General features: G+C 39.2%; 2 protein-coding genes across 2 annotated transcripts; one reads left to right on the forward strand and one right to left on the reverse strand.

The window, feature by feature from the left end:
• Nucleotides 1-443: 443 nt before the first annotated feature.
• Nucleotides 444-11,585, reverse strand: LOC146323731 (E3 ubiquitin-protein ligase RNF170). The gene is made up of 7 exons (XM_084722831.1): nucleotides 11,278-11,585; nucleotides 7,891-7,994; nucleotides 6,196-6,307; nucleotides 4,680-4,785; nucleotides 2,705-2,778; nucleotides 2,502-2,612; nucleotides 444-1,167 (listed from the first exon to the last, which is right to left on the reverse strand). Exons 2-7 carry the CDS (start codon nucleotides 7,917-7,919, stop codon nucleotides 820-822), a joined length of 780 nt encoding a protein of 259 aa, XP_084578957.1. The 5' UTR covers nucleotides 7,920-7,994; nucleotides 11,278-11,585; the 3' UTR covers nucleotides 444-819.
• hook1 (hook microtubule-tethering protein 1) lies at nucleotides 10,959-26,736 on the forward strand. The gene is made up of 22 exons (XM_084722832.1): nucleotides 10,959-11,202; nucleotides 14,068-14,153; nucleotides 14,919-14,991; nucleotides 15,676-15,726; nucleotides 16,814-16,946; nucleotides 17,261-17,328; nucleotides 17,594-17,656; nucleotides 18,117-18,200; nucleotides 20,469-20,632; nucleotides 20,728-20,868; nucleotides 22,931-23,132; nucleotides 23,329-23,439; nucleotides 23,553-23,640; nucleotides 23,745-23,811; nucleotides 23,908-24,048; nucleotides 24,186-24,273; nucleotides 24,466-24,497; nucleotides 24,624-24,706; nucleotides 25,302-25,402; nucleotides 25,527-25,628; nucleotides 25,958-26,026; nucleotides 26,128-26,736. The coding sequence occupies exons 1-22, from the start codon at nucleotides 11,158-11,160 to the stop codon at nucleotides 26,284-26,286; spliced, it is 2,151 nt and encodes a 716-aa protein (XP_084578958.1). The 5' UTR covers nucleotides 10,959-11,157; the 3' UTR covers nucleotides 26,287-26,736.
• Nucleotides 26,737-26,987: the final 251 nt, after the last annotated feature.

A 26,987-nucleotide genomic window follows, 5' to 3' on the forward strand; every position in this document is an offset into this window, starting at 1 on the left:
AATCATTAGCTAGCTAGTTAGTTTGCATTTAGCTAACTTAAGATGTGACCCCATATGTCATGTCTACAGGAAAGGAGAAAGTTGGCCAAGGTACCAGATTGTAAGATTTAAGATTAAAAAAGAAAAGAGCGAACCACATATTCCAGATGTTGCTTCATCAGATTCGCTCTGTGCTTCACTGCCATCAGGTGTGCAGATCAGCAGTTCAGCGTCTCCAATTACAAAGCACTACAATAATGTGTTTTATATGGTAGAATCAAAGTGCTTTTGCCAAGAATTTGAACAGCTGATCAGCACCTTTATTGTTTAAAGGCACACCTGACGGCAGCGAAGCACAGAACAAATCTGATAAAGCAAATGTTCACTCTATGCTTGTTTTGTAATGTAATTTTATAATAAAATAGTATCAATTCAGGTATCATTGAGTGTGTATCAAACTTTGATTTTTTTTATTTACTATTATTTTCTTTTTAATTTAATGGACACTGATGATTTTACCTGTTTCACATGGATTAAATATCTCTCAACCAAACATTCTAGGCCTCAGGAATGTAAAGAGGGATTTGTGACCACAGCTGAACCAGCACACTGCAAGACAATATATTATAGATATCCCGCTTGCATAAGCTCTGTAAGCACTTGACAAATAGGCCTGTAGTCTGAGACCACAGTTTGAGAGGCTCAGACGTGTCTAACATCTCCACTGCTGCACACTGGGCTGTTGTCAATATTTATGCAGCCACTAATCCAACCAGCTGCAGCCAGAAGGAAGAAATCCAATCAAAGTCCTTGTCAAACAGCTTGTACTGACACTACTGTCTACAGTGAACTTCCCATTACTCCTTGGGAGGTTGTAGCGTTCGCAGCATGTCCTTGTCTCTCTGGCGCCATTTGCTGGTTGATGTTGATAACGCAGATGAGGAGCAGGATGACCACCACCAGGTCATCCAGGACCCCCAGCAGGCCGCAGAGGGAGGGGTCTGTTTCCAGGGCGCTTTCTGACGAGGAGACAGGCTCCAGAGGAGGAGGGGAGGAGATGGACACCACAGTCCCCACACAGCACAGGGCAACCCTGAAGAAAAACAGCCACACCAGTCCTCCCATGGTGCCCAAGCCTCGGGCCAGTAACTGCAGGAGGAGGGGTGCGTCACACAGGTAGTCTGTCACCTGAACGGGTCAGTGTGCAAAAGAGAAGAAGACACGTCAGAGAAAGAAATGCTCTTCCAAAGTAGGACAACAAGGTGTGTCATTGCGAGGTGTGTTTACCAGACACCTCTATTGTCTGGAAATGGTGGTTGAACAGGACAATAAATCCCCAAGGTTGCATAAGTGGTATTCCTGTTACCAAAGCTATTATCCGAGGGAACAGTGAAGGAATTCTCATCTTTCCAATGATATAATCTGATCTTACATTCCACCTGTAAGGGAAACTTGCACTTCCTGATACTTTTACACAACCAGACACTGGGAAAAGTACAGTGGAAAGACTTAATGTCTAATTAGAAGGGTGGCAAGTAGAAGTAATGGTTTACATTTAATCGGAATTGTGTAATCAGATTACAAAAATGAGCATGTGTGATCAGCCCAGATTGCATTTGAAAAAGTGTATAATTATCATATTGTAGTTGCACGTCAAAGACTACTTTAGGTTGCCAGGTTTGTTAACGGTGACTTAAAGGAGAAATATGTAAGACCCTAGCATTGAAAAATGAGTTCTGCAGTCCAAATGATTGTTGGAGCCATAAGTGGTATATTAAATAGGTCCTTATTCAATATACGATCTATGGTTGAAGCAAGTTGTTTCCCCATGCCCTCTCCTCACCAGACTCAAAACTCAGATAGGCTTCAGAGAGCGCAACATTATATTTTGACAATAACAAACAATGATCAGTCCCACACTGTAAGTTGATCAGTTGTTTATAACTGTCAGTTGACTATCAATGTAAAGCTGAGCCTGTTATCCTGAAAACAAAAGCCCATTGCTCTGAAAATAAATATAAAAACATAAAGTCACTGAACTCCGACTTCAGTGACTGCCTTGTAATTTATTTATTTACGTATACAGTAAGTAACTAAATTTCAAAACGATCTGACCCGACCCTGCTAATAAGAGACACAAGGTGGAACAAGGTGGAAATTACAAGTAACTTTCAGATTTTGTTGATTTAAGAGGCTCCCTGTGGACAAAAGTGCTGCTTCTTTTTAACTAGGTAATGTGCAACTCATTGTAACCCTGCCTGGGAAAAAGTAATCACAGATTCTTCTGGTTTGCATGCTGTAAATCATATCTGATTTCAAGTAGACTCTGATCTGGTGGCAGGCATTAAGAATAACTATATATCTCGCAAATGCTCTGATTAAGTTATGTAGGTCATATAGAGGCATCAGTATTAAACTGTGACTGTTTCAAAACCAGTTAAAACTCCTGTAGTCTGTTTAAGGCTAAAAAGAAGTGTGTGTGCTGTTTGATGTTATGTCTGAGGGTTTGACAGCGTACTGACCCTTCGCGGGGCTCCAGAATAACGTTTGTTGTAGTCTGTGATTTCCCCGAGAACTTCCTTTGACTGGAGATCCGATCGACTCTCATTGAATAGATTACACAGCACACTGACCTGGAGGATCAGAAACATTGTTAATCCACATTCACACTCATTTCTGAGCCGACTGTTCAGACTGTGCTGTCATCTGGTCCTGCGTACTGTACCTTCTGTCTGCAGAGAGGACAGCTGATCGCGTCCAACCAGGAGCCATGTCTCCAGTAGGCGATCAGACAGGGAGCTGCACAATCAAAAACCACAGAAATCATTAATCTCTACTTTTACTCTGCTTTAGATTCCAGCTGAATGGTGATCAGTTACGGTAATCAACAAAATCATCTTTCCTGAGAATTCTGCTTTTCAAATTAACTGATGTATTCATTTAAATTATTAATTAAATACTAAAGTAGATATAAAATGATGCTTTTATGGATTTAATAGCTGCAGCTGCATTTTAGTTGTAAATGTTTAGGGTACATTTGAAAAAGTTATATAACATATGAACACACTGGCCGATAATCTCTATTCAAACAGCAAACTAAAAATTCTAAATATCTATAACTAAACAGAAACAGAACAACTTAAGCTAAGAACAAAGATCAAACATACATTAAATGTTGCTTCTCAAACTTAAAAAGAGGAATCTGTATTTTTTTTCTTTAAAAATATATCGAAAAATGTATCCACTGAAACCAATATAGACAATATAACCGTGCTGAGCCAACATCAGGCCAATAATATCCACTGAAGCTCTGGGAGTGTTTTCTGAACTGGAGATCTTCACCCATCCTCACATCAGCACAAGGGTGAGTAGATATTGAGTGAAATTTCATTTTTGGGTGAACTATCACTTTAAAATGCTACTTTCTTATGCTGTGTTTCAGTTATGATTAATCTTACAAATTGAATACTTGGAGTATCCTTTGTTTGACTGAACTGCCAATAAATCACATAGCAAAAATGTATTAATTCTGAGTATTATGAACAAGGGATAATAAGAGAGACACAAATCATAAAAACACATGCTAGTCATAAAAAAATTTATACACATATACATATACACTGCTCTTAACACAGTATCATAAATACGTATAAATCATTTGGTAAATGAAAGTGACTGGTTGGAAACCAGTCGGTGTCTTCCTTCTGGAACTGTAACCTTGATATGTCTTAACTAATAAAGGCTTTTTAACTATGTCCTTGGCTCAGTGCGAGTGTGCCTTAAGTAAGCCCAGTGCAACACCTTGCATTTAACTGGAGTTTACTACTTTACAACCATGAACACGCAGTTTTTCGTGTTTATTCTGAAGACTTCTCTCTACCATAGCAGTACAGATGGGTTTTTATTCTGATAAATATTAGCATTTTCTAGCCAGGAAAAGACTATTATTTTGAAAAGTAGATTTTTGAGGGTGTAGGGCTCATGCTTTGGATTGCAGCACCATTTGTTCCTTTTTCTGTCTTTCTTTTTTCTCAATTTTAATCCAAAACATATTTCATGTTCCCTTGCACACAGTATGTGCCTTGCCTCATGTAATATTTGGGTGTGAGAGGCAGTTGTCCAGCTACCTGTAGGAAACACATCTAGTCATATTAGTCATCTAGTCATATTATCGAGTCATATTATCACATGTCACTATAAACCCTGTCTAGTACTTTGCTAAAAAGGGTAGTCGCGCAGCAGGAATTTTGGAACTGTTGACTTTTTAAATTGCATTTTCGGTTCACCTCTGCACATCTGTGAACATTTTAAATGACTGTGTGTTTTAGGCGACTCTCGACACTGCATCTTATATAACTGTACACCTGTTGGAAGACTAATGTGAGTGAAGCTGTCAGGTGAGAGGCAGAGTTAAAAAACCATGGCAACAGACAGTTAATTATTGAAAGCCGAAACAGAAAGGCCTCAGGACGCGAGGTGTGCGGCTGCAGCTCGCTGATGCTACGCTGATCAGCCAATGAATGACATATGATGTAACAAGTGCGCAAGTGTGAGAGTGAATGAAAAACTGATTAATTCAGTCTCATAAATTACAGAGTGAACTAACGCATGAATGAAAGATCAAAACTCGTCTGCTCTGACACTTTTAGCCATGAAAATGGTCAGTTTGTGTGTTTGAGGGAGACCGTTGAGTCTCGTACCACAGAACAAATGGCCACAGTTGGTCTGGACGGGGAAGCTGGCCGTCTGCAGGCAGACTGGACAGTGCCAGTCTCGGCTTGGGGACGCACACAACTGTGTTGATTCCTGAAGAGATGAGAGGAAAAGAGAGGCAAACATTAAGCGGTGAAAAACAGGAAGAAGTAAATAGGAAAAATGAAAAAAGGAGGGAGAAGGAAGAAAATTCAAAGCAGGGAAAGAGCTCTCACACATCCAAAAAAACTAATGTTAAAAAAAGCCTAAAGTCCTTGACCCCTCATAACAGATATTATAATAGATAAACAGTTCATGCTCGGGAACTTTCGGTTAGCTCTAGGATTATACATGTAAACAGTGAGATTATTATCATTTGTTTGGCAGCAGCCCTCTCCACCAGACTGTGACCCTAATAACAGCAATAATAATAATCATCATCATCATGCAGGAGTGCCTTACAGTGATAATGATGTTTACTGCCTGCACGCTTCCTGTCGTCATTTTCTGTTGGAAATATCTCTTTTATGTTCTTACTGAGCTTTTATTTCAGTTTCAGCAAATCATGCAATCACATTCACATTTTAGTCTGCTCTTTTTTTTCTATTCTATAACGGTCAACCCATATTATCTGTCCAAAACTGGCCTATCACAGGTACATCAGTATCGATATGCATGTTGTTCATTAGACGCTGATAATAAAATATTTTTTTTAACAGAACATAATGCAGATTGTTTTTATTTGTCAACTTTATAGGAAACATTTTACGTATATTCATTTTCTTAATTCAGGTTTGGTTCTATTTGTGCATTTTTTATTTTATTTTAACTTATTAATAATTATTAAAAAATACTGTTTAAAGTTTACTGTTTCAGTGCCCTAATATCATTTTGGACAATAAAAGTCCTGTACAATACATTCGAGGACTATTGCAAAAAACGTCTGCTCATGTTTATATCCCATTTTCTATATATTATATTCTGAAAGAATGTTGGCTGATATATCTGATTTTTTTTTTTTTACTCCTAATACTGGCATCAGCCCCAAAAGTCCAGCGTCAGTCAGGCTCTAGTTGATAGATTTTAGCATAATTTTACCATAATAAAAACAAAAAATAAAAACAAAAGTTCACCTCAGCCTAAAGTATTACAGAATCAGAAATTATTAAAAAAAATATTATCATCATCATCATTATTATTATTATTACAAAATAGAAGAAGTGGAAAAAAGGGAACTTGGGGGTCAGGGGAGAGAGTTGTGTGTGAATGTGTGACGGGTGAGTGTGGCATTATTCAGATCACTTCACTGTATTACAGTATAGTGATGGCAGAGCTCCACCTTTGAAAAAAAATGTAGCTTTCTGGAATCTCAAGGAAAATGTTATTTGTTTCATCTGGTAAATTTCCCACATCTTCTCAAAAATCTCAATTTTGCTTGGAGGAAATGTCAACAGTTCAGGACTGAAGAAAACATCATCTTTATCTGTGCTGGCTGTGTGTGAGTGAGCGAGTAAGAAGTCTCACCTTGTGGCAACTCGTACACGTCGATGCTGACTGGTCGGGTGTGAACACCAGAGACCTGGATGACCCGGGGTGACTGTGACCTGCTGGACCTTCAGAGGGGAGACGGTCCAGTCTGCAACATGACACAACACACCAACAATGATAAACACGTGTTAAATCTGCCTGTGAGGAGATACTGACACAGAACCAACGATTTGTGAGATAAGACCGATTGTACGCTTCTCTGTTTGAGGATGACAGATGCTGCTGATGCTCTGACTGCAGCAGGCTGATAGATTAAAATGAACACGTTGCATCCACAAGAACTTTAGGAAAGTCATTTAACTAAATGATTTTAAAGATTACCCTGCATGTAATGTAATGTATTTGTAAGATTCATTTTTTGGATGGAAAGTTAAAACTTCTAATGTAAAATATAATGTAAATACTCAAATACAACCAGGCCTTTATCAACAAATTACGTTTGCAGTGATTACAGTAATCAGTTTATGAAGTTAAGTCAATTATTAAACAGATAAATAAATGATTAATACTTCAGAAAAAACATCACTCATGCATATATTTCACAGGATCAAACATTTTTTATGGTTTGAGCTGGTAAAAAAACATGATTAACTTCATATTTAATATAACGAGTGATCAGAAATCAGTCTGACATGTCACATTACACTCTTTCAGCTAAGATTGTTTTCAGATGGAGCTGGATGGAGAGTGTCATGAGATGAAAACACAATGGTATGGTCAAATTTAAGACTAAAATTTAAGCACTTTTCCAGCACTTTCATAGAACCTATACCAAAAATTTCCAGACAGATGAATTCTTTATCACATTTACATGAATTATTACTATAAATGCATTTGCAAATTCCTTTATGCCAACAGCAATCAATGTATTTTGTCACTTTTAAGAGCTGTCCACATTAACTGTATATTTTAATCACGATTATTTGATGCCAGCTAATTTCCAAAGTAAGCATTCAACAGAGGACTTATCTAGGTATGATAATTTTAGGGATTATGTTTTAGATTTTATGCTTTTGTTTATGATGTAGGTTGCTCCATAGTGTCTGTGAGATTGACATATTTATTTTTGGGTTTATGCACTTGATTTAATGCTTCCTCATAGGATATTAACAGATGTTATGTTTGATGCATTTCAGTATTCTCTGTTTAAAAGCTGTTTTTATGTAGCTGTACCCTGCCTTGTCAAACTTTTAATAAATGAAACTGAATGATGTGATATGATGACAGGATGGCTTCTTTTCAAATATCAAAAGATTTTTGAAATGCATTATCCAGGCACAAATTAATTAAACTATTAAAACTAAATTATCTTCATACGTGTTGTTACACCACACAACATAAACCAAAACCATACTTTTACTTTTATAAGAGAGCCTTTCCCAAGAGCATTTGCTTGATTTTCATGTTCTGTCCTTTACTGGTTTTATCTGATTTATTTGCTTGGATCTTACTGACTTTTCCTTTGCTGGTTTTATCAATTTAATTTAATTTTATTTTACTTTATTTTCAATTAGCTGTCCTTTAGCAAGTTTTATTTATTTGCTTGGAAACTGTTTTCATGATCTGCTTATTATGAAGTGGCTTCCCTGTGTGAAGCACTTTGTAACATGGGCTTAGAAAAGTGCTATAAGTAAAGATTATTAAGATTATTATTAATAAAATGAGACTCACCTGGACTGAGAGCTGTGGTACGGGTGCATGTTTGAGCCAGAAACAGGAGCTGACAGGTAGTTACCGTCTCCTAGAAGGAAGTGAAATGCTGCCTGACAGCATCACTGTTCAAAATAAATTAGAGCTGCATGTTAATAATCAACTACAGCCTCCAATATCAGCTGGTGTCTCAGCCCTCCTGCTTATAGGAAGCGGTAATGAAGTCAAATCAATAAAGCACAGCAGTACAATACACATCCGTACTGCTCCTTAAGAACACATTATGAAACATTATAATAGACTGTGAACAAGTTTTAATGAAAGCATTGGTCATTACATCTTAAAAGTGCTCCTTCAGTCTGGCCAGAGGCAAAGTGTTTGGATCACATGACTTTCCACCAGATCAAAGACAAAAAGATCCCTCTCACGCTGTGTGTAAGTAGGCCAGATTTGACCCCACCAATCATTTACCCAAAGTTTACTCTGTGACAACCCTGCTTCACATAACTCTACTTTTGCCATAAACTGTTGGTTGTGAAATTTGTGTGAATGTCAGTGACACTAACACTGAAAGCTGTGAAGAGGCACCTCAGCTGAAGATAACCAAACCAACAACAAAAAGCAGGCCTGTGCTACAGAATTTCTCAGCTGTTACTTTAATTCTTTAAAGCGTAATGTAAAGTGTTGACCAAACGGAGCAATAAGGAAAGAAAGAAAAAAAAAACCCTTAAAGTATCTGGCATTGAGTGATGATTTGGTAATGTTCACATACTTAAATGGCAGCCACTGCAAATATTTACACAGGCCCTTCACCTCAGATAGATGTTGAAGAGAGGCAGTCAGGGGGGATCTGGTCATCTAAAAATAGCAGTCATCAGTCAGTGGGGGTCAGGGTCTCAGAGAGGCGGAGATAAAACAGAGGTGCTCACCTACTGACAGTTAAACACAGGACAGAGGACGCTCCTGCAGGCCACGTGGGTAAAGTCCAGTTTCAGGTCACATACACACCGATTTTACGATGCTCAGTGATCATCTAGCAGTCCACTCTAAAGAATGATGTCAGAATGCCTTAAGTTAATTTTTTTTTTTTTGTCTATTTTTTGTTTACTCTCGGTGGGGATCATGCAATCGCTTTCATGTGTGTGTGCATGTGTGATCAACTAATTAACTAATTGGTAAACACATCTATGGATACAAGTCATGAATTCACACACACACATATATATATATACACACACACAACATATATGAGTCTGGACAGACACTGATGTAAACTGCAGCTTGACTGAGAGGTGGAGACACATATAATCTAGTTTTAGGTGGACCGTTATTTGCCAACCCCGTCCACAATAGTTCATTGCTTAGCTTCTGTGCTTGTTTAATACGACCATCAACAGCTGACTTATCACTCTTCTATATTAGCCACTGGTGGCCAGAAGTGATCAATAACTGCTTCAGTTTGAAATCTTCAGCTCTGGACAACGTATGTGGGATCAGGTTAATTTTGGTGGAACTGTGCAAATCTCTGCTGGTTACCTGCATTTGTCTGTAGTTGTGACATTGCAGTAGGTGCTTCATCATGTGTTGCCTGGTGGTTATCTGCACTTTACTAAGTGCACTCTTCTAGATCTTTATTTTTTGTGGTTGTATTGTTACTTCCTCATTTTACCAAATGTTTTCTTTTATTTCATTTATTCAGTCATACATGTGGGGGTTATATACTGTTGTGTTGTTGTTTTGTGCTGAAAATCGCATACATAAATCATTAATAACATTCAACCAAATTCAAATGAAATATGTAATAAGACTACATGTGCATGTGACACGTCTCATCTTTGTTTGTAATTTTCCATATCAGGAAGCAGGTGACACATGTGAGATCTGTTATCTTGGATAAGCAGTCAGAACTGGCAACACACTGTAGCCTTTGGATTTCAACAGCACACACCCTCACGTGACATATATACGTGGATAACGTGAGGAGGCTTTATTGTATTCACGAGAAATGATTTACCATCACAGAAGGGTTGGCATGTTGACAAGCTTTTAGTTGCTGCCTGAGAGTAGCCTGATTACAGGAAAGACTGTATTTCTGGTTAATATAGCCAATAAAATGGGACTAAAAGGGATCAACATTTCAGTTCTATTCAAGTTTCAGCTCCAAGCATTACCAGCATAACTAGCTGTGCAGGATCACCTCTCTCTTGGCTATAGGGTGAAGTTACATAGTCTTTTATAATAGGTCACATAGTCAAACATGAAACAAATGCAATTAAGATTTCATGTCAGTTGAGCAAGTGTTTTACCTGTGTTGTTGGCAGACAAGTTGAGGCCAAAGAACTCCCTAACCCTATACCCTCATTTGTCTTGTAATCAGAAGTAAAGTGCTGTGAGCATAACATTTTGTAAAATAGTTCATAGATGTTTGCTATGTAGATGTTCTGGGCTTTTGTCATGTTTGCTACTTTTTGTTCAACTTGGTAGCTTCTGAAATGAAGCAGCCATGACTTCAAAAGGTCTTATAAGTCCCAGTGCTGTAATACAGTAGGCCTATTATAATTCTGTTATCTAAATGTAAGATGACAATATCAGTGGGGAGAGACAAGTCTGTTTATACAGTATTTACGGCAGATTGAGTTATATAACATAAAGTAATCTTTCCTTCATGACATAGTACTCATTATAATGATAAATATATTTTTTATATTTTAATATTCTAAATATTTATAATATAAATAGATAAACACTAGTTATAACAATAAATAATTACATATACAGTACATTGTATCATTTTATAGATAATTTTATTATATAAGATTGTTATATTTTAATGCGTTTTATATATTAATACAAATAAAAGTCTTCATACTCATAATTCCTTATGCTGGATTTTCTCAACGATACTGAGGGGAGCGAATTTGATCCTAAATGTTTTGATTTTGTACATAAAATGTGGGCGTAAGTAAATCGCAGATCCCGCTCTCTGATTGGCTACAGCGCGGTTTAACACCCATCAATCTTCAGAGAGCTCAACACTGATTGGCTCCGGCTTGTATCCCTCACTTCACCTCAACCCGAGCCTGCAAGCAAAGTGAACGTCAAAGAACTAAGAAACTGCGCCATTCGCGTACATTTTACGTTGTTTTTATGGCGGAACGACCATCGTGGTGCGCCACTCTACGTATTGGTCGTTAGAGATTTACCTCTTGGCAGCAGGTGAGGTCAAATGCAGAGGAAAGGAGCGGAAGAGCTTTGCTGACAGGTGGAAAATATTTTGAAAAGGAACAAATGGACGAGAATAAAACGGCACTGACCGAGAGCCTCATAGTATGGGTGAGTTTTTGCTGCTTGGCGTTGTGTGAATGTCTCGCCCGGATACAAGGAAACCGTTAAAGCGTTTTCTCTTACCTGTTTGTAGGTGGTGGGGGTGGGGGTGTCAGCGAAAACACTCTTCACCAGCTGAGAGAAAACGAGGCAAATATGAACGAGAGCAGACGGTATTCAGTTAGTCTAACGACAACCGTTGTGGGCTACATTAATGTAATTAACGGGGATTAGCTTCAGCTGCAGCTGTTATTCATTTCATATGCAGAGGCTCTGTAGCGACACAGTACGACATGTAGCTGCGTTAGGTGAGGAGCCGCTGGCACTGCAGGCTAATAAATGTAAAGTTAACACTTAGCTAGCTGCAGCAAAGACACACAATATCGTACAGTTTGGTCGGTCCTCGCCAAGTTTAGCGTGTTAATCCTATTATCAAGGAGATATTTGTGGAATGGGGCTCTTTGGATCTTTTGTTATTAACATTATGTAACTGATTAAATGTAGCTAACACCAGCAACAGTTAACCACCCCCATTCACTTGAGAGACCAAGCTAGCTACCGGAGCTGCACCTGTTCTTCTTCGTGGGTCTGAATCCACGTTTTGTTGGCTGTTTTGGGTTAGCAAGTCAGTAAGAGGCTGGGAGGTTTGTTAATTAGATCTCGTGTGAGGTTCATCTGACATCTTTAATCCTGCGGCTGTATCTAAGCCACACCAATTACCTTGTTGAACAACAATTTCACTAAGTAATAGGTTAGATGTTTGCCTGGCAGGGTGTCCTGCCTAAAACTCCCTTGTGTCCAAACAGAAGGAAACAAAATGCCCAATAGCAGTATTAGAATCGTTTACTTAAGTAAAAGTAGTAACAGCAGAGTAAAAATCAATGATGGAAAGTAATCTGATCAAGTACTGTACTTAAGTACAAATTCACGGTGGTTGTACAGTACTTGAGTATTTATATTTTATGCAGCTTCATAGAAAAACTGCACACATCCCAGAGACAAATGTTATGCTTTATACACCACTTCATTTGTCTTATAGCTGTAGTTACCGCTAGTTTTTTACACCTTTACCATCATGCATCTCCAGATTTTGTGTATTTAAATTTTTCATGACAGACTGAAGGAGTAAGTATTACTTTCGAACCCTAAATAGGACCACTTTTCCTTTTAAAGTGAATGAACAACCTGTTTTGTATGCAGTGCTGTTACAGGAATAAGTCACTGAACACTGTGGTTTTGCTATGCTGTCAGTCAAATGGCAGGCAGGACAATAAAGTCTGAACTGAACTGAGGTCTTCAATGAACACAAGATCTTTTTTTATAGATTGAATACTTTCAATATTATAATTAAAGGATACTGTATTGTTTAAAACATGTAGTGTTGTAAAAGTATTTAAATGTTGATAATTTTGACAACCTTAATTGTCACAAAGCTGACAACAGGGCTCTTTTTTCTGAGCTCATGATATGTTGGCTTCTTAGAGATGTGTGGTTCTCACAGGACAGCGACACTATATATATAGAAATCGTATATAAGATGATGCATTAAAATGAGCTCAATCTAAACATGTACAACAGTAAAAAGTAACATGCATTAATGCACCAGTAATATTAATCCAAAAACATCATATAAAATAGTAAAGCAATGATAGGGGCATTTAACTGAAGAAGGAATATATAGCCCACCTCCCTTTGCTGATAATACTTGTAGTGGAGTATTCTCACAGTGTGGTATTAGAACTTTTATTAATGTAAGCAATCTGAATATTTCTTCCTCTACTAGTGTAAATGTTCCATTACAAGTAAGCATTTTAAATCTTATGTAACTGGAAGCATACAAGTATTATCATAGAAATGCAAAATGATTAATTTAATTTAATTTAATTACCAGATCATAATAGGTTATGCATTCATGTGTAAGTGTCACTAATCTGACCTGGTAAAGGTGTGACCAAATACTGTTGGGTAGCTTAATCTAGAACAGTATGACAATTTATTGGTTTATTTCTATTTTGTATCAACAATCTGAATCCAGATTTAACTAGAGGAAAACGGTGGCCTTCAGAATTGCTGGTTCAGTTTGCAGACTGGCAGAATGAGTGGGGACACTGAAAGAGCACTTGCTCCTCCTTCACTACCACCACTGAATTGCTCGCAGTGACACTCCCCTGAATAAATAAAAGGGGGGTGTAACTAAAGCTGTCATAAATGTACTGTAGTGGAGTGCTTTCCTGTTGGAAAGTCACGTCACCAGCATATGTACTTACTGACACCTATGTTGTACTGTTGTACCACAGCTACCCATGCAGATATGCTTGTGATGTCTGGATACACAAATCGGATGTGATAATTTGGAGATAACAGTAAAAACAGTCTGTCTTAAAGGTCTGATTTGAAACAAATCTGACTTACCTGCAGTCTCAACAAAGTCCCAAGTGATTAGTGGGAGCGAGTCCCAAACCAGTAGCCCTTAGATAGGAATGGGAATGTGCACAGGACACAGTTGGACAGTTCTTGTTTAGAGGAAAATGTTATTCGCCCAGGAGAATTCACCTTACACCAAGGCTGCTACTTTAATTATTCATATCTTCACTTAAGTTAAGCAGGGAAGTCTTTGTCTTTGCCTGGCTGTTGGTGTGTTTTTGCCACTACTGTCTGCAGTCCAATCTGTCATTCTACTAATCATCAGTGCATTCATGTCCTCTCACTATAAGCTGTTTTTCCCTCGTAGCAGTTTGAGTGCAGGTACAACATCTCAGGAGAAGCTTGATTAATGCAGTGTGTGTTTGCATGCTGCCACCTCCCTAATGTTTTGTTTCCTTGACTCGATCGTTGGTCCATGCTCATGACGATTCTCTGTTTTCTGCCCCTCAGCTGCAGACCTTCAACACTGCTGCACCCTGCAGAACAGTGGAGGATCTGACCACTGGAGCAGCAATATCACAGGCACTACATCAAATGTGAGAGTACACAAACACACACACTGGAAAACAACACTTACTGCAGGTTGTCCAGATCTGGCCCATTCATCATGATATCTGGCTACTCTGCAGATTTCATCATTTATTTACAGCCAGTTTGGTTTGGCTCAAATAATTCATGTCACGTGCCACATGCACACTCTAAGTTTACTATCACTCATGTTACTCTCTACCTCCATGTACAGCTGAATGAAAAACACCCCTGTTTTCAAGGGTTTATTAACAGACTCTTCTCTTTGCCAAATACTGGAGGACGTGACTTAAACACACTACAAGGAGTTTTTAACTGGTTATGAAACAGTCTCACTTTGCCACCAGGTCAGATTCTCCTTGAAATCAGATGAAACGATTTACAGCATGTAGACTGAAAAAGCCTATGTTTACATTTTCCCAGGGAGAGTTACAGTAGATGGTTAAAGAGACGCAGTTGTAGATTTTTCTTTAGATAAATTAAATAGAAGGGCACGCTGTGTTATGGAAAATCTCAATCTAGGTTTACTGTTGCTTTTACTCGCCACCTGAATGTGTAACACAGCTGAATGAAAGAACACAACAGTTTACTCAGGATTAATGTAATTCTATGTAATGTAGGAAATAACTAGCTCTGAGAGAAAGTAAACTGCAACATTTAATATTATCAAGAAAATTTTGAACTTGAATGGCATACAATTGGTTTAAAAGTCATGTGTAGATGAACTATTGTTTGTCTCTGTGTGTCTGATATATGTTATATGTGTGCTGTAGAGACCCAGCTTGGTTCACTGACGTATGGCTCACTCGTATCAAAACAGATGTTGAGGATAACTGGAGACTGAAGGTACAGAGCAGTGCTGTCTTCCCTGAAACCTCTCTGTCCTTTGTGACTTCTCTCCTCATATTTTGCTGACCCCCACCCCCCGTGTGCCAAATCCTCTGTTAGCTTTAACCCTGCTAAACTGTCCTTGACACTGACCTCTTGCCTGCTTACCCCAGGGGTGCTGCTCCTGGCTTAGCCCCACACCCTGACCCCGCGCTCTGACTCCTCTGGTGAAATGTGTAATGTGAGATGTATGTTTGTCCAAATATGTCAGCTAAATGTAACGTGAGGGCAATTTAGAAAAAAATATTGCATGCCATTCTCTCTCCCTCTGTTTGGCTGTGACTTTGTTTTCCTCCCTAATAGACCTTTTTCACAGAAGACATTTTGACATACATATATATGTGCATGCGTGTGTGCGTGTAGCGTACACTTTAAGAAAAAAGGTCCACCCAAAAATAACGTGAATCACTTTAAGTGGCTAAATACATTAGTGGAGAGCCATCATTAAGGATACAAACTTTTTCTACAATGACAAGTCAAAATGTCTGCTGTGAAAAAGGTTTATTATCACTTGTATACACTTGAAACATCAAAATTTTGTCATTGCATGAACATAAATTATGCTTTAAATGAAACCGTTGTTAATAAGTTTTGGTTAATTACTGTGGTCATAATATTTCATTATTTCGTGTGTGTTTTCAGATGAACAACCTGAAGAAGATCCTTCAGATGGTGATTAGTTATTATAATGAGGTAGGTCATGGCTGTGCACACACCAATCTCCTCATGTTTGCACAGTTGTCAGGTGTGTGGGAGAGGCACCTGCTGTATGTGAATTGGACTCATGCGATTCTTGTGGGAGTTGTTGATGCTACTGTTTATGTAGCACAAAGCCTCAGGAGCCTTGCATGCAGCTGAGATGAAAACAAGCATCAAGCAGCTGAAGCCTGGACAAAATAACATGAAGCACTGAAGCCCAGCTATGTTTTATATCCATTCAGCCAAATCAACACATGCTTGAAATATTTTATCCGTCAATCCGCTTAGTTGTAGCAAATCTCTACAATCAGAAATGTTTACAGGTTGAACTTTTAAGATCGCTGCGACTTCATTCACTGACTACTTTTACATGCACATGAATTTCTACTGTTATGCAGAATATGACAATATTCAGAAATTGACAATATTCTGAATTTGATACAGGTCATGTAAATTGCATATTAGAGCTCGGGATTGAGTTGGACCTTATTTTCCACACACACACACACACACACACACACACACACACACACACACATACATATATATATTGTATGTGTGTGTATTGTCACTGTCACTGCCAACTCCAACTGTTTGGTCTAATTATTATTATTTTGTATGATGCATCTTCACTACAAACAAAGTGTGATCATAGTCAGGTCTGTTGCAGACTTGCAGGGCAGGCAGCGCAGCACAGCATGCTGGCCCTCTCTCTTGCACGTAGATGCTCTGTTGGATAACCCTAACCCTTAGAGAGAGAGAGGAGAAGAAAAAAAAGGATGAAAAATGTCTTGCTGTAATAGGGTTTGGGCTGAAAGATGCTAATGAGGGTCAGGTCTGGGTTGGTTTCAGACAGAATTTTGTCGAGCTTGGGTCTTGTCAGGCTCAACTTCTCAGACCCAATTAAAGCTTTACAGCGTATTCAGTTTGGATATTCGTAATGCAGCATAACATCCAATTAAGGCATTCTTTGGACATGAATCTAGTGTACTGAGAAAATGCACATTATGAAAGACTTGGATATTTTTTGTTTTTGCACATGTAAATGTGGTCACTGTTACTTGTGTCTCTGTACCATCAGGTCTTAGCCCAGGAGATCTCAGACTTCCCCTTGCCAGATTTGGCCCTGGCGGCAGAGCACTCAGACCCTGTGGAGCTGGGGAGGCTGCTGCAGCTCATACTGGGCTGTGCTGTCAGATGTGAGCGTAAACAAGGTATGTGCCTGCTTCTGTTACACCCAATCTGTGCATACATATTCAGATACTCAAATGTTTGCCATATGCATGTACTACACTACATACAGTGTAGATAGAAAGAGAATTGTCCCATGCAAATCCAGTTAGGTTAAGTTGAACAATGTTTAATTATTGCCCTGCCAAGCCATTGACAAAGGCAGGGCCCATCAGGCACCCTGGCTGGGAAATCAATGACAGCAGTGTTACATTTGGAAGTGGGACACGCATACTGAAAAATAATAAACGATTCAGTCGATGTGTGTCGATGAATCTCCCTCTCACTCTATTTCCAGAATATATTCAGATCATCATGACCCTGGAGGAGTCTGTCCAGCACGTTGTGATGACAGCCATTCAAGAGGTCAGTCCATCCTAGTACTAACTATCTCTCTCACACAGATTGAAGATATATTAAAAACATCCAGAAAAGCTTGTCAGAGTAGTTTTTAGAATTTTTGAGTAACTTTGACTTGTCTCAAAGTGTCTCAAAGGGACTAAAGCAGCAGTAGTTGGTGAGGGAGGGCAGAGGGTCTGCCTGTGTTCAGGAAAGAAATAGGTTGAGGCTTTGCAGCTTTTATGAGTGAGTCTGTGTAATCCATAAATCCAGTGACATTTTTCCTCCTCAGCTCATGAGTAAAGAGACCGTGGCCCCATTTGGTGCAGAACTGTCAGGGGACTTGGAGCAGCAGGTCAGTGTTATTACAACAGACTCCCAACTGGGAGATCTTACTGTCTCTGAATTGAAATATTGAAATGGCAGTATGGCCAAGCGCAATATCCAAATTGCAGAACCTACACAGTTTTGATGAAGAAGAATGTGTGATAAAACAGCATTATAAGGAAGCACTGTAGTTTTGCACAGACATCCTGGCCTACAAATATAACATCATCATGATTTAATTTTTTTTCCAGTGAAAATGAAATTAGTGATGCATGAATTTTCATATCGCAATAGCAATATCTGTCAGAATAATTGCAATATGATTATTATTTTTGTTAACAAATCGTGAATCCCTAAATATGACCATCCACAAAGAGGAGGTGACTGTTGAAGAACAGGCCTTCTGATCTGAGTGTTGCAGTAGGACCAGTCTATAATTTCTGTGAATGCATGTGTTAGTTAATTGCGCTTCTCCTTCATGTGTCCAGTTGAAAAAAGCCCTTGAGGACCTCACTGAACTTCTATCAGAGAAGGAAGCATTAGCTCAGCGCTGTCAAGAGCTCGACATACAGGTGAGTCTAGACCTGATTCGCCCATACTTGAGTACGTCTCCAGAAAAATATACATGAACATGATTCTTTAGAGCTGCCTAGCCTCAGTGCCTTCTGCTGATATTCAAATCTCCATGTCCACACACACACACACACAGACACACACACACAGACACATGCATGCCTGTGGTACAGTATAAACAGGAGTTGTGTAATTCGCTGTAATGCTCAGCTCTATTGTCTGGAGCTGCTGTGGCAGAAAGACTGTGGGCTCACAGTCTGGGCTCCGCTGTGGCAGCCAGCCCATGCTCTGCCACTGCTAAAGGCCTCACTCAGCACTGTGTAGGCACCCTAAGTTTAGCACAGGCACTGATCACTGTTCAACTGGACTCTCGACAGATTGATTTGTTCTGTCACCAATCTTGCTCATCTCTCGCTGCAGCGAGGTAAGTCGAACATGGCTGACCATCCGGCAAAACTAAACCCATCTAAACCAGCTGCTCGAATGTTAACTCTAACTCGGCTAACAGATGGCTCAATCAGGATTCTGTTCCAGACAAGTCACACAATGTGTGTTTAATATTTTGTGTTGTTATTCCAGTAATTCACTCTGGAACATCTATCTAACAAAATAACCATTTTGTAGCCTTATTTTGGTAAAAGCAACATCACATTATTTTGTAATGGTCTATGAAAGAGTTGTAACATAGTTTGTAGGAAAATACGACAAAGTTAAAGATGGGCCTTGGCAGTAATTCAATATTGTTCTTCATGAACTTTCAGTTTAAAGGGAACCCAAAATCAAAAATACATATTTTTCCTTTGGCCTATTTATCCATCTAGATTGTAGTGGTGTGATTTACTGACTAGAGATGTCTGTCTTCTCTCAAATATAATGGGCAGTCTCACAACTACAGTCTTTTCTAGTAGAAAGAAAGTAGTTCTTGTAGATTCTGCTGCCGAAAGAAAGTAGTTCCTACACCAAAGTGCTCACAACAAGGTGTGTGGATTTTCTAGAGTAACTGGGCCATGATATCTGTAAAGAGACATTGCTGTTGAGATTTGTTAATGTGTTTTGGGCACTGAGCACTACAAGGCGAGAACTTTCTCATTACATGTTTTTTCAAGAGAGGGCAGCCATCTCTACAGCCGATATCTCTAAATCTCAACAACTCACATGAAAACAAACTTGATGGGTAAGTAGCACTACTGGCCAGAGGGAAAATATGTATTTTTTATTTTGGGGTGACCTGTCCCTTTATTTCTTATTATGATGATGATCATTTTATCTTGTTGTCATTTTACAAAATTTTGTTGACTAATCTAATGCAAACTGAACATGAAGGCAACAAAATTTGTCACAAAAGTTTATTTTATAAGTGTGAAAAGTTGTGTTCTTTGTAATGCATCACCATGGAAAATTTGGAATTTAATAATTTTGCTGTATTGTGATGTCTGTCTCTGTCTCTCCTCTGCTCTTTTACTGTGAGAGCTGCAAAGAGAGCTACACTGCATGCAGACACAGCACTAAAAAAAACTATAAAGGTCTATTTTGGCTGCACTTGCACAAAATCTACCATGATGCAGAGATGTGGGAGTGTTTATATATACTTTAGAACGTAACAACTGTTAAATATCAGAAAATGACATTTTATTTCTTTGTTTTTGCTAAAACCGTTCCTTTGCTTCATCCGGTCTCCAGCTCTTTTGCTTGTTGAGCTGGAGAGGAGGGGCTAACATTGAACACTGTGTTTACAAACAACAACCAACAAACCCTCCATATTCTACCTTTAACTGTGTAGCCCAAGCCTGATTTAAATGTGTAGTTTGTAATATTAGACACTAATCCTACAGGTTGGATTTATTAGGTGTTTGTAGTCATGTTGTCTGCAGAACTTTTAAACAATGACAAGTTAATCGCAGACTAACAGTCCAGTGTTTGGTGGTTAAAAGTACACATGAGGGAAATGATGGGTGAGAAGAAAACCTAACTAACCATGTATTAACATGTTTGCTTAAAGTGCACTTTGTCTGTGCCCTGCTTCCAGCATGGATTAACTGCACTGTTTGCTTTAATAGCTGGGAGAGGAGGAGAGCTCTCTATAATGGACTGGGTGTGTTTTCTGATGCTCAGATATGACTTTGCTGCTTTGCATGAAATAATTGACCAAAGCGACTTATCATCACAAATTCTCCTTGCTGACATTTTTTGTTTGTTCATTTAAGTCACCTTTATAGAAAATTGTATCACTTGCGCTGCTGGGTCTAAACTTTACCGTACCCTGACAGGTGGCTGTTCTTCAAGAGGAACGGAACAGCTTATTGGCTGAGAATGATGTCTTAACAGACCGAGCCAATCAGCTGGACACATTCGACGACCCAAGCACACCCTCAGGGAGAAAACACAGCCAGCTGCAGCAACAGTTAGAGACGCTGCAGGAGGAGAACTTCAGGTGCGTCACTTTCTGTTTAAATGCAGCTGTTCAACTGCAGCAACCTCGCTATAGTTGTAAATGTCTGAGCAGTTATGCATATTTACATATTTTAGGCTGGAGGCTGCTAAGGATGACTACCGGATCCACTGTGAAGAGCTGGAGAAGCAGCTGATTGAGGTTCAGCACCGTAATGATGAGCTCACAAGCCTGGCAGAAGAATCTCGAGCTCTTAAAGATGAACTTGATGTTTTGAGGTTTGTGTCTGTGAGCAACAGGTTAATTGGAACCCGGTGAAGTATATTTCTTTAAATTAGAGTGCAGACCACATAAATTAAATGAGTCATATACTGTAAAGAAAAACAAAAAAACAAAAACAAAGGCAAGACAATATTAACAGATTCTTCCCTTAATCAGAACCAAAATTAACTGATTAGCTGTTTGACTGGAACAATAATCTGCATACAAATGAGAAACAACATCAACACACAATGTAATATTTCAACATAAAGTAAATAACCCACCCTGTTCAGATCCCTCATCCATTCCGATGTGCATAACTTATATAGGAAGTTTAGATCAATGTTTACTGTCGTCTGACTCCACCCAAATGCACAAATCGATTTGATTGGATGCCTGTAAGCCAATGACAGTGTTCCACATCATTTAATGTAGACTACAGTACGCACCCCTTTTTCAGCAAGCATGGCTAACCATCTGGCAAAGAGGAAGCGTAAGGAAGATTTTAATCCTTTAGTACATAATTGGTGTTTTAAGTAAACACGACCTGTTATATTATGTATACATGTCAGAATATATGAGTTTAGAGCAGGGGTCCCCAAACCGCGGTCCGAGTCCGGACCCACACGCCGTCCTATACGGACCCGGACCTATAACCAATAAATTATTAAGAGATTTAAATTTTGACGGGGCGCTTCTATTTTAACTGGCGCAACTTTTCTCGTCTTTCCGGCGCTGGTTTATCTGATCAGGAAACACACAGACCAACTGCAGAGAAGCTGCGTGTGGAGGAGACTGTTGTTAATGACGGAGTTTATTATAACGTGATGGTTAATGACATCGACACCAACCAGATGCACTTATAAAATTAAACAACTGTATAAGGAGGCCTATATGTAAAACAGGAGAGTCTGTGTTTCTCTGTGAGAAACTTTCAGATCTTCTCACAGCAGAGTGAACAGGTGAGGGAGGAGAGGAGGGCAGACTGATCACTAATCAATCACTGATACCGTCGTCCTCTCGGACTGATTAAAAAATAGAAATGACAAAATTGGTGCTAAACCAAACCTGGGTGTCCACACAAATAAAGTCTTTGTGTAAAACACTGCAGAGTTTAACATCGTGCTGTTTACAGACAGTCTGCTGTCTGTAGTTTGACAGAGAGACAGAGAGGGTCGTGTCTAGAAGGGAACCCTAGACCCGCGAAAGATCGCGCGAGTTTGATTATTTTAGTAGAAATGACGAACACAAATCTCGCGAGATTAGATCTGTGTCCAACTTCATCACGACTTGATATGACATCATGCACACGTAGGCTACAACAGCTTCACAGAATCAGGGTGGTCACAGTTCTTAGAGCCAGGCCCTGCTGCTCTCAATCAACTACAACACCCAGGACATGATGGGAAATGTCTGTCAGCTAATAAGCTATTATTTTTGACCACAAACACCAGGTTTTGTAGAAGATCCTAATTTTCTGTAATTGTAATATGTGCAATGAAGGGTTTACCTATAAACGAACATATCTTGTGTGGTTGCTGATGATGATATTAATAATTAAATTTATTTATATAGAACAAAACGAGCTTTTGCAAAGTGCTTTACAAGGAAAACATAAAAAGAACAAAGAATCGTGGAAAAATCGTGGTCTCTCTCTGCTTCAACTTAATCAGCGATCAAGAACGTAGATTCTTCTGACAATAGCAGTCTGAATGTGGTCTGCATACTACAGGTAGCCCACAGATGGATCTAACAGGATGTAGATATTTCTGTGACTTCCTGTATATTCTTTGAAGGCTGCTGAAAACTGACCAACTTGACTGCAGCTTTTTCTCAACGCCCCCTGCTGCCCGATCTCATCTGCTTTCCAGGCGCAGTTCATCTTGAATGAGCCTAATGTTATGATTTATTTTGACTGCTCTGACTTAATTGATTCTGATGATAGAATCAGCTTATTTTTGTTGAAAAATGGCTCTAATGACTATTTATTGAGGGATTAGAATTTCTTCTTCCTGGTACGTTTTGTGTCACAGCTATTCATTAATATTTCTATTTTTTTTTTCTACCCATGTCCTGTAGGAGCTGCTCAGATCGGGTGGTGATGCTGGAGGCCTCGGTGGAAACATACAAACGTAAACTGGAGAATCTCGGTGATCTGAAGAGGCAAATGAAGCTGCTGGAGGAGAATAACATGACCTACATGCACAACACCGTTAGCCTGGAGGAAGAACTGCGCAAGGCCAATGCTGCCCGCGCACAGCTTGAGACGTACAAGAGACAGGTGAGTGATATTAAAGGGAAACTAAACTAAAAATAAAACTGACCGGTTATAAATCTCGTTCAGTACAGACTTGATGTCTTTAGGCTGAACAGCAGAAATATTGTAGTGATTATACTTAATGTCATTTATTAGAAAAATAGTATTTGTCACTATTGTTTCATTTTTTTCACTTGTATTTTCATGTGCTGTCTGTCAGGTCCAGGAGCTGCACAGGAAGTTGTCTGAGGAGACAAGAAGAGCGGACAATCTGGCCTTTGAGATGAAGAAGTTAGAAGAGAAGCACGAGACTGTGATGAAGGAGAAAGAGGTGTGGCAGCTTCTGAAATGTGTCAAAAAATACTTTTTGCTCTGGCAGGCCTTCACTGCGGTTAACATCCTTCACTAACATGTGAACCGTTTAAAACCTCTCCCCTCCATTAGAGGATCATCATCGAGAGAGAGTCTCTGAAGGAGATCAACGAGGAGCTGCGATGCACTCAGGCTCAACAGCACCAGCTCTCCCAAGCAGGTACCTCACTTGATAGTCACATCTGACAGTAATGACACTGATGACACTGCCTAGCCACTCGTCACTTTGTTATTCTGATGTGCACATTACTTTATTTCATGCAGGGATGCTTCCTTCTAGCAGCCCCAGCCATGATAACCTGGCAGCTGAATTAATACCTGCTGAGTACAGGTAATAGACGCTGCTTCTGATAGTGTGGACTTACTTTACTTTCTCCCCCCAGTGTGGTATGTGTGAACGCTGCTTTTTGTTTGTGTGATTCTTCAGAGAAAAGTTCATCAGGCTGCAGCATGAGAACAAAATGCTGAGAGTGCAGCAGGAAGAGTATGAGAGGGAGAAGATCGCTGCCCTGCAGGCTCAGCTGGAGGAGGCACATAAGACCCGCAGTGAACTGGACACTGAAAACAGGTTAACAGAGCTAATTTCTCTTTCAGTTTCTTTTCCTTCACAGTCATCGGCTGTTGATACTATATATTTGTTAATTCCTTTTTTTTAATATATCTTTTTGTAATGTTTCCATCCTATTCATCACGATCAATCTGCAGACTGAGTCGAGAGCGGATCAGTGAGCTGCAGCAGCAGGTCGAGGACCTCCAGAGAGCTCTGCAGAGTCAGGCAGCCAAACCTGATGATGTGAGTGAGCCAGGAGTACTGGCAGCAATACAGAGGAAATGACCCACACAGTTAATCTTATTAAACTGTTTAGACTTTGTGCTGGCATGCATTATGAAAGGAAATCATGTTTTTTAAAATGTTTGTTTTGCAAAAAAGATCATCTTTGTACTGTTTGTGAAAACTTCTAAATTTTATCTTTATTTTACCCAGTCAAACCTGAAGCGTAAACTTGATGCACACATGTAAGTATGAATCACGGGTCAATTCTTGGCTAAAACTTGACATATGTGATATATATGTGACACACGTGATATATGTAGTGTGGCCTCCAGTAGAGGGAGGTAAAGAAACAGCCTTTGTGTCCTCAGGGTCCAGCTGAATGAGGCTCAGGACGAGATCATGAAGAAGAAAGAGCTGCTGGAGGACCTTCAGCCTGACAACACTCAAACTTGTAAGTAAGAATTTTCCAATATGACATGACTACTGAAATCTTAGCGGTGTGAAATGTAACTTTGTAACTATCAATATTTAAACAAAATACTTGCTACTTGGTATTCTGAGTGTAGCTGCTAGAAAAGCAATTACAAGGTAATGGCCTGAGCCAGAAACCCCATTTACAGAAGACTGGTACAATTTTATTTATGACATGTATAGAATAGAAAGAAGCACCTTCTCCATGAGGCTTCAGGACAATAAATTTGAGGAAATTTGGGAAAAGTGGAAATGTATATTTCCCCAAAAAGCTCTTTTTTAAATTTGCTTCTGTAATTTAAATATGTATATTAATATGTATTTTTCATTATCCTAAGTGAAAAAAAACTCCCATGATTTAGTTTTGTGTTCTATTTTATACTGTAAAATGCTGGAAAGTTGGATAACTCTGTAATGGTATCAAACTAAAGATGACTGTATACTGTTGTGATAATGATTCCAAGGTTTAAAAAGAAAAAAAAAAAGTGTAACCTTGTGTGCAGTGCTGCATTAATATGCTACAGCACAATAAGACTAATTTTAAAACCTCATTATTTCTTCCTTGCCTATGTAAGCCTTGAAGTTGGATGAACTGATGGCCGCTCTGAAGAAGAAGGATGATGACATGAGAGCCATGGAAGAGAGATACAAAATGTACCTGGAGAAAGCTCGCAATGTGAGTGATAAATGTGTAATTTTTTTTTATCTTTGTATTTTATTCTGGTTTTGAAAACATGAGGTCCAGTAGTTTGATCTGACTTGTGCATTCAGATTTTTTCTTTTTCTTTTCCTGCATGCAGGTGATTCGAGCGCTGGATCCTAAGTTAAATCCAGCCACTGCTGAGATCCAGTCTCTGAGAAACCAGTTAGCAGATCGGGACAAGCAGATACTCAACCTGGAGGTAAATCTGCCTTTTGACTCATTCATTGTTTGAGCATCTTTGATGTGAGTATACAGTTTTATTTTTGAAAGAACTGGTTTTCAAGCTTAATGCAAGGCACTGTGGATGAATAGGGTAAAAAATTTAACTGTTAGATATCACCATGAAGCTTCCCCAGCTGGTTACATCAAAACTTTTTTTTGTTCAGAAATCTGATCTGTTATAACTAGTCTCAAAGAAGACATGTTAAGGAAGCAAAACAGCCAAAATCTCTAAATTGGCCGGTGCATAAAAAACAATGTTTTGCCTGTATTGTCTGAAACTCATATTTGATTGATTTGCCTCTGCAGCGTCAGTGTGAACAGGCCAGACTGAGAGAGTATGAAGAGAAGCTCATTGTTACAGCATGGTACAACAAGGTAAACTGAAACTGAAATGCAGGCAAATTTTCTGATTTACATCCTGCCTTTTATTACTGACACCCAGCTTACACTTCAGATCTGTCGTTCTTCATCCTCAGAGTCTGAACTTTCAGAAGCTGGCAATTGAATCACGTCTCGGTGGCTGCACCTCCTCCATGGTGTCCCCCGCCCAATCCTTCTTGTCCCAGCAGCGGCAAGTCTCAAACGCCCCACGCCGGGCGCTTTCCATCAGCGTGCCTGCCACTACCTCCAAGTAGACCTTGTCGAAGAGCCAAATGTCTCACCTTTATTCAGTTAAGGGAAAAATTCCCTCCCTCAACCCCTCCAACCAGTGAGCACTCAAGTGACCTTAAACATATTTGCTCTCAGTGCTTTGAGGAGGGGACAGGGGTGAGCTGATTGGGATCAGTGAGCACTTACTTATCAATGACACCCTATGGGTCATCCACCTGACGTTAAAGGGATAGTTTGGATTATTTGAAGGAGAACTGGAGAGGGACACCAGAGGGGAAGCTAAGCAATGAACTGCTGGAGACAGGAACAGCAGCAAAACATTTTTAGCCACTTAAAAATAGTCCACTTAAGAAAAACAGCATCGATTTAAGTGTATGCTATATTTAGAATATTTTCACTGCATTACCTTGCCATTATTCAAGCCACCTATCACTCTTTCCAAACCGACCAAATCCCATTGGCAAAATCAGTAATTTTACTGATTGCTAGTCTACCTTAACTTCAATCTGTTATTTTGTTCATGTTATTGTGTGACTTTCAATGTTTCAAAGGATAGTTCAGATTCACCAAAATCACTCAATAACACAAACAATCAACCAGATCAAGGCAGTGGAAGATGAACAGCTCATGTATTCTGTGAGGTAAAATGACTGATTTCGCCTGTGGAGTTTGGTTGAAGAGAGCTAATAATTTGGCTTGTGTAACGTTTCCAGTTAGAAAAGGT

Source organism: Lutjanus erythropterus, chromosome 7 (assembly GCF_056507025.1).
Source record: "Lutjanus erythropterus isolate fLutEry1 chromosome 7, fLutEry1.hap2, whole genome shotgun sequence".
Classification (NCBI taxonomy): Eukaryota; Metazoa; Chordata; class Actinopteri; order Lutjaniformes; family Lutjanidae; genus Lutjanus; species Lutjanus erythropterus.

What these genes read in the sequence shown, in the direction of transcription:
- LOC146323731 (XM_084722831.1), bottom strand. Translation starts at nt 7,919, where the DNA reads ATGCACCCGTACCACAGCTCTCAGTCCAG. An exon ending in CGTGTACGAGTTGCCACAAG is followed by an intron (nt 4,786 to 6,195) that starts GTGAGACTTCTT and finishes TCATCTCTTCAG; the next exon opens with GAATCAACACAGTTGTGTGC. An exon ending in CTGTGGCCATTTGTTCTGTG is followed by an intron (nt 2,779 to 4,679) that starts GTACGAGACTCA and finishes TTGATTGTGCAG; the next exon opens with CTCCCTGTCTGATCGCCTAC.
- hook1 (XM_084722832.1), top strand. Translation starts at nt 11,158, where the DNA reads ATGGACGAGAATAAAACGGCACTGACCGAGAGCCTCATAGTATGG. An exon ending in TTAATACCTGCTGAGTACAG is followed by an intron (nt 23,812 to 23,907) that starts GTAATAGACGCT and finishes GTGATTCTTCAG; the next exon opens with AGAAAAGTTCATCAGGCTGC. An exon ending in CGTAAACTTGATGCACACAT is followed by an intron (nt 24,498 to 24,623) that starts GTAAGTATGAAT and finishes TTGTGTCCTCAG; the next exon opens with GGTCCAGCTGAATGAGGCTC.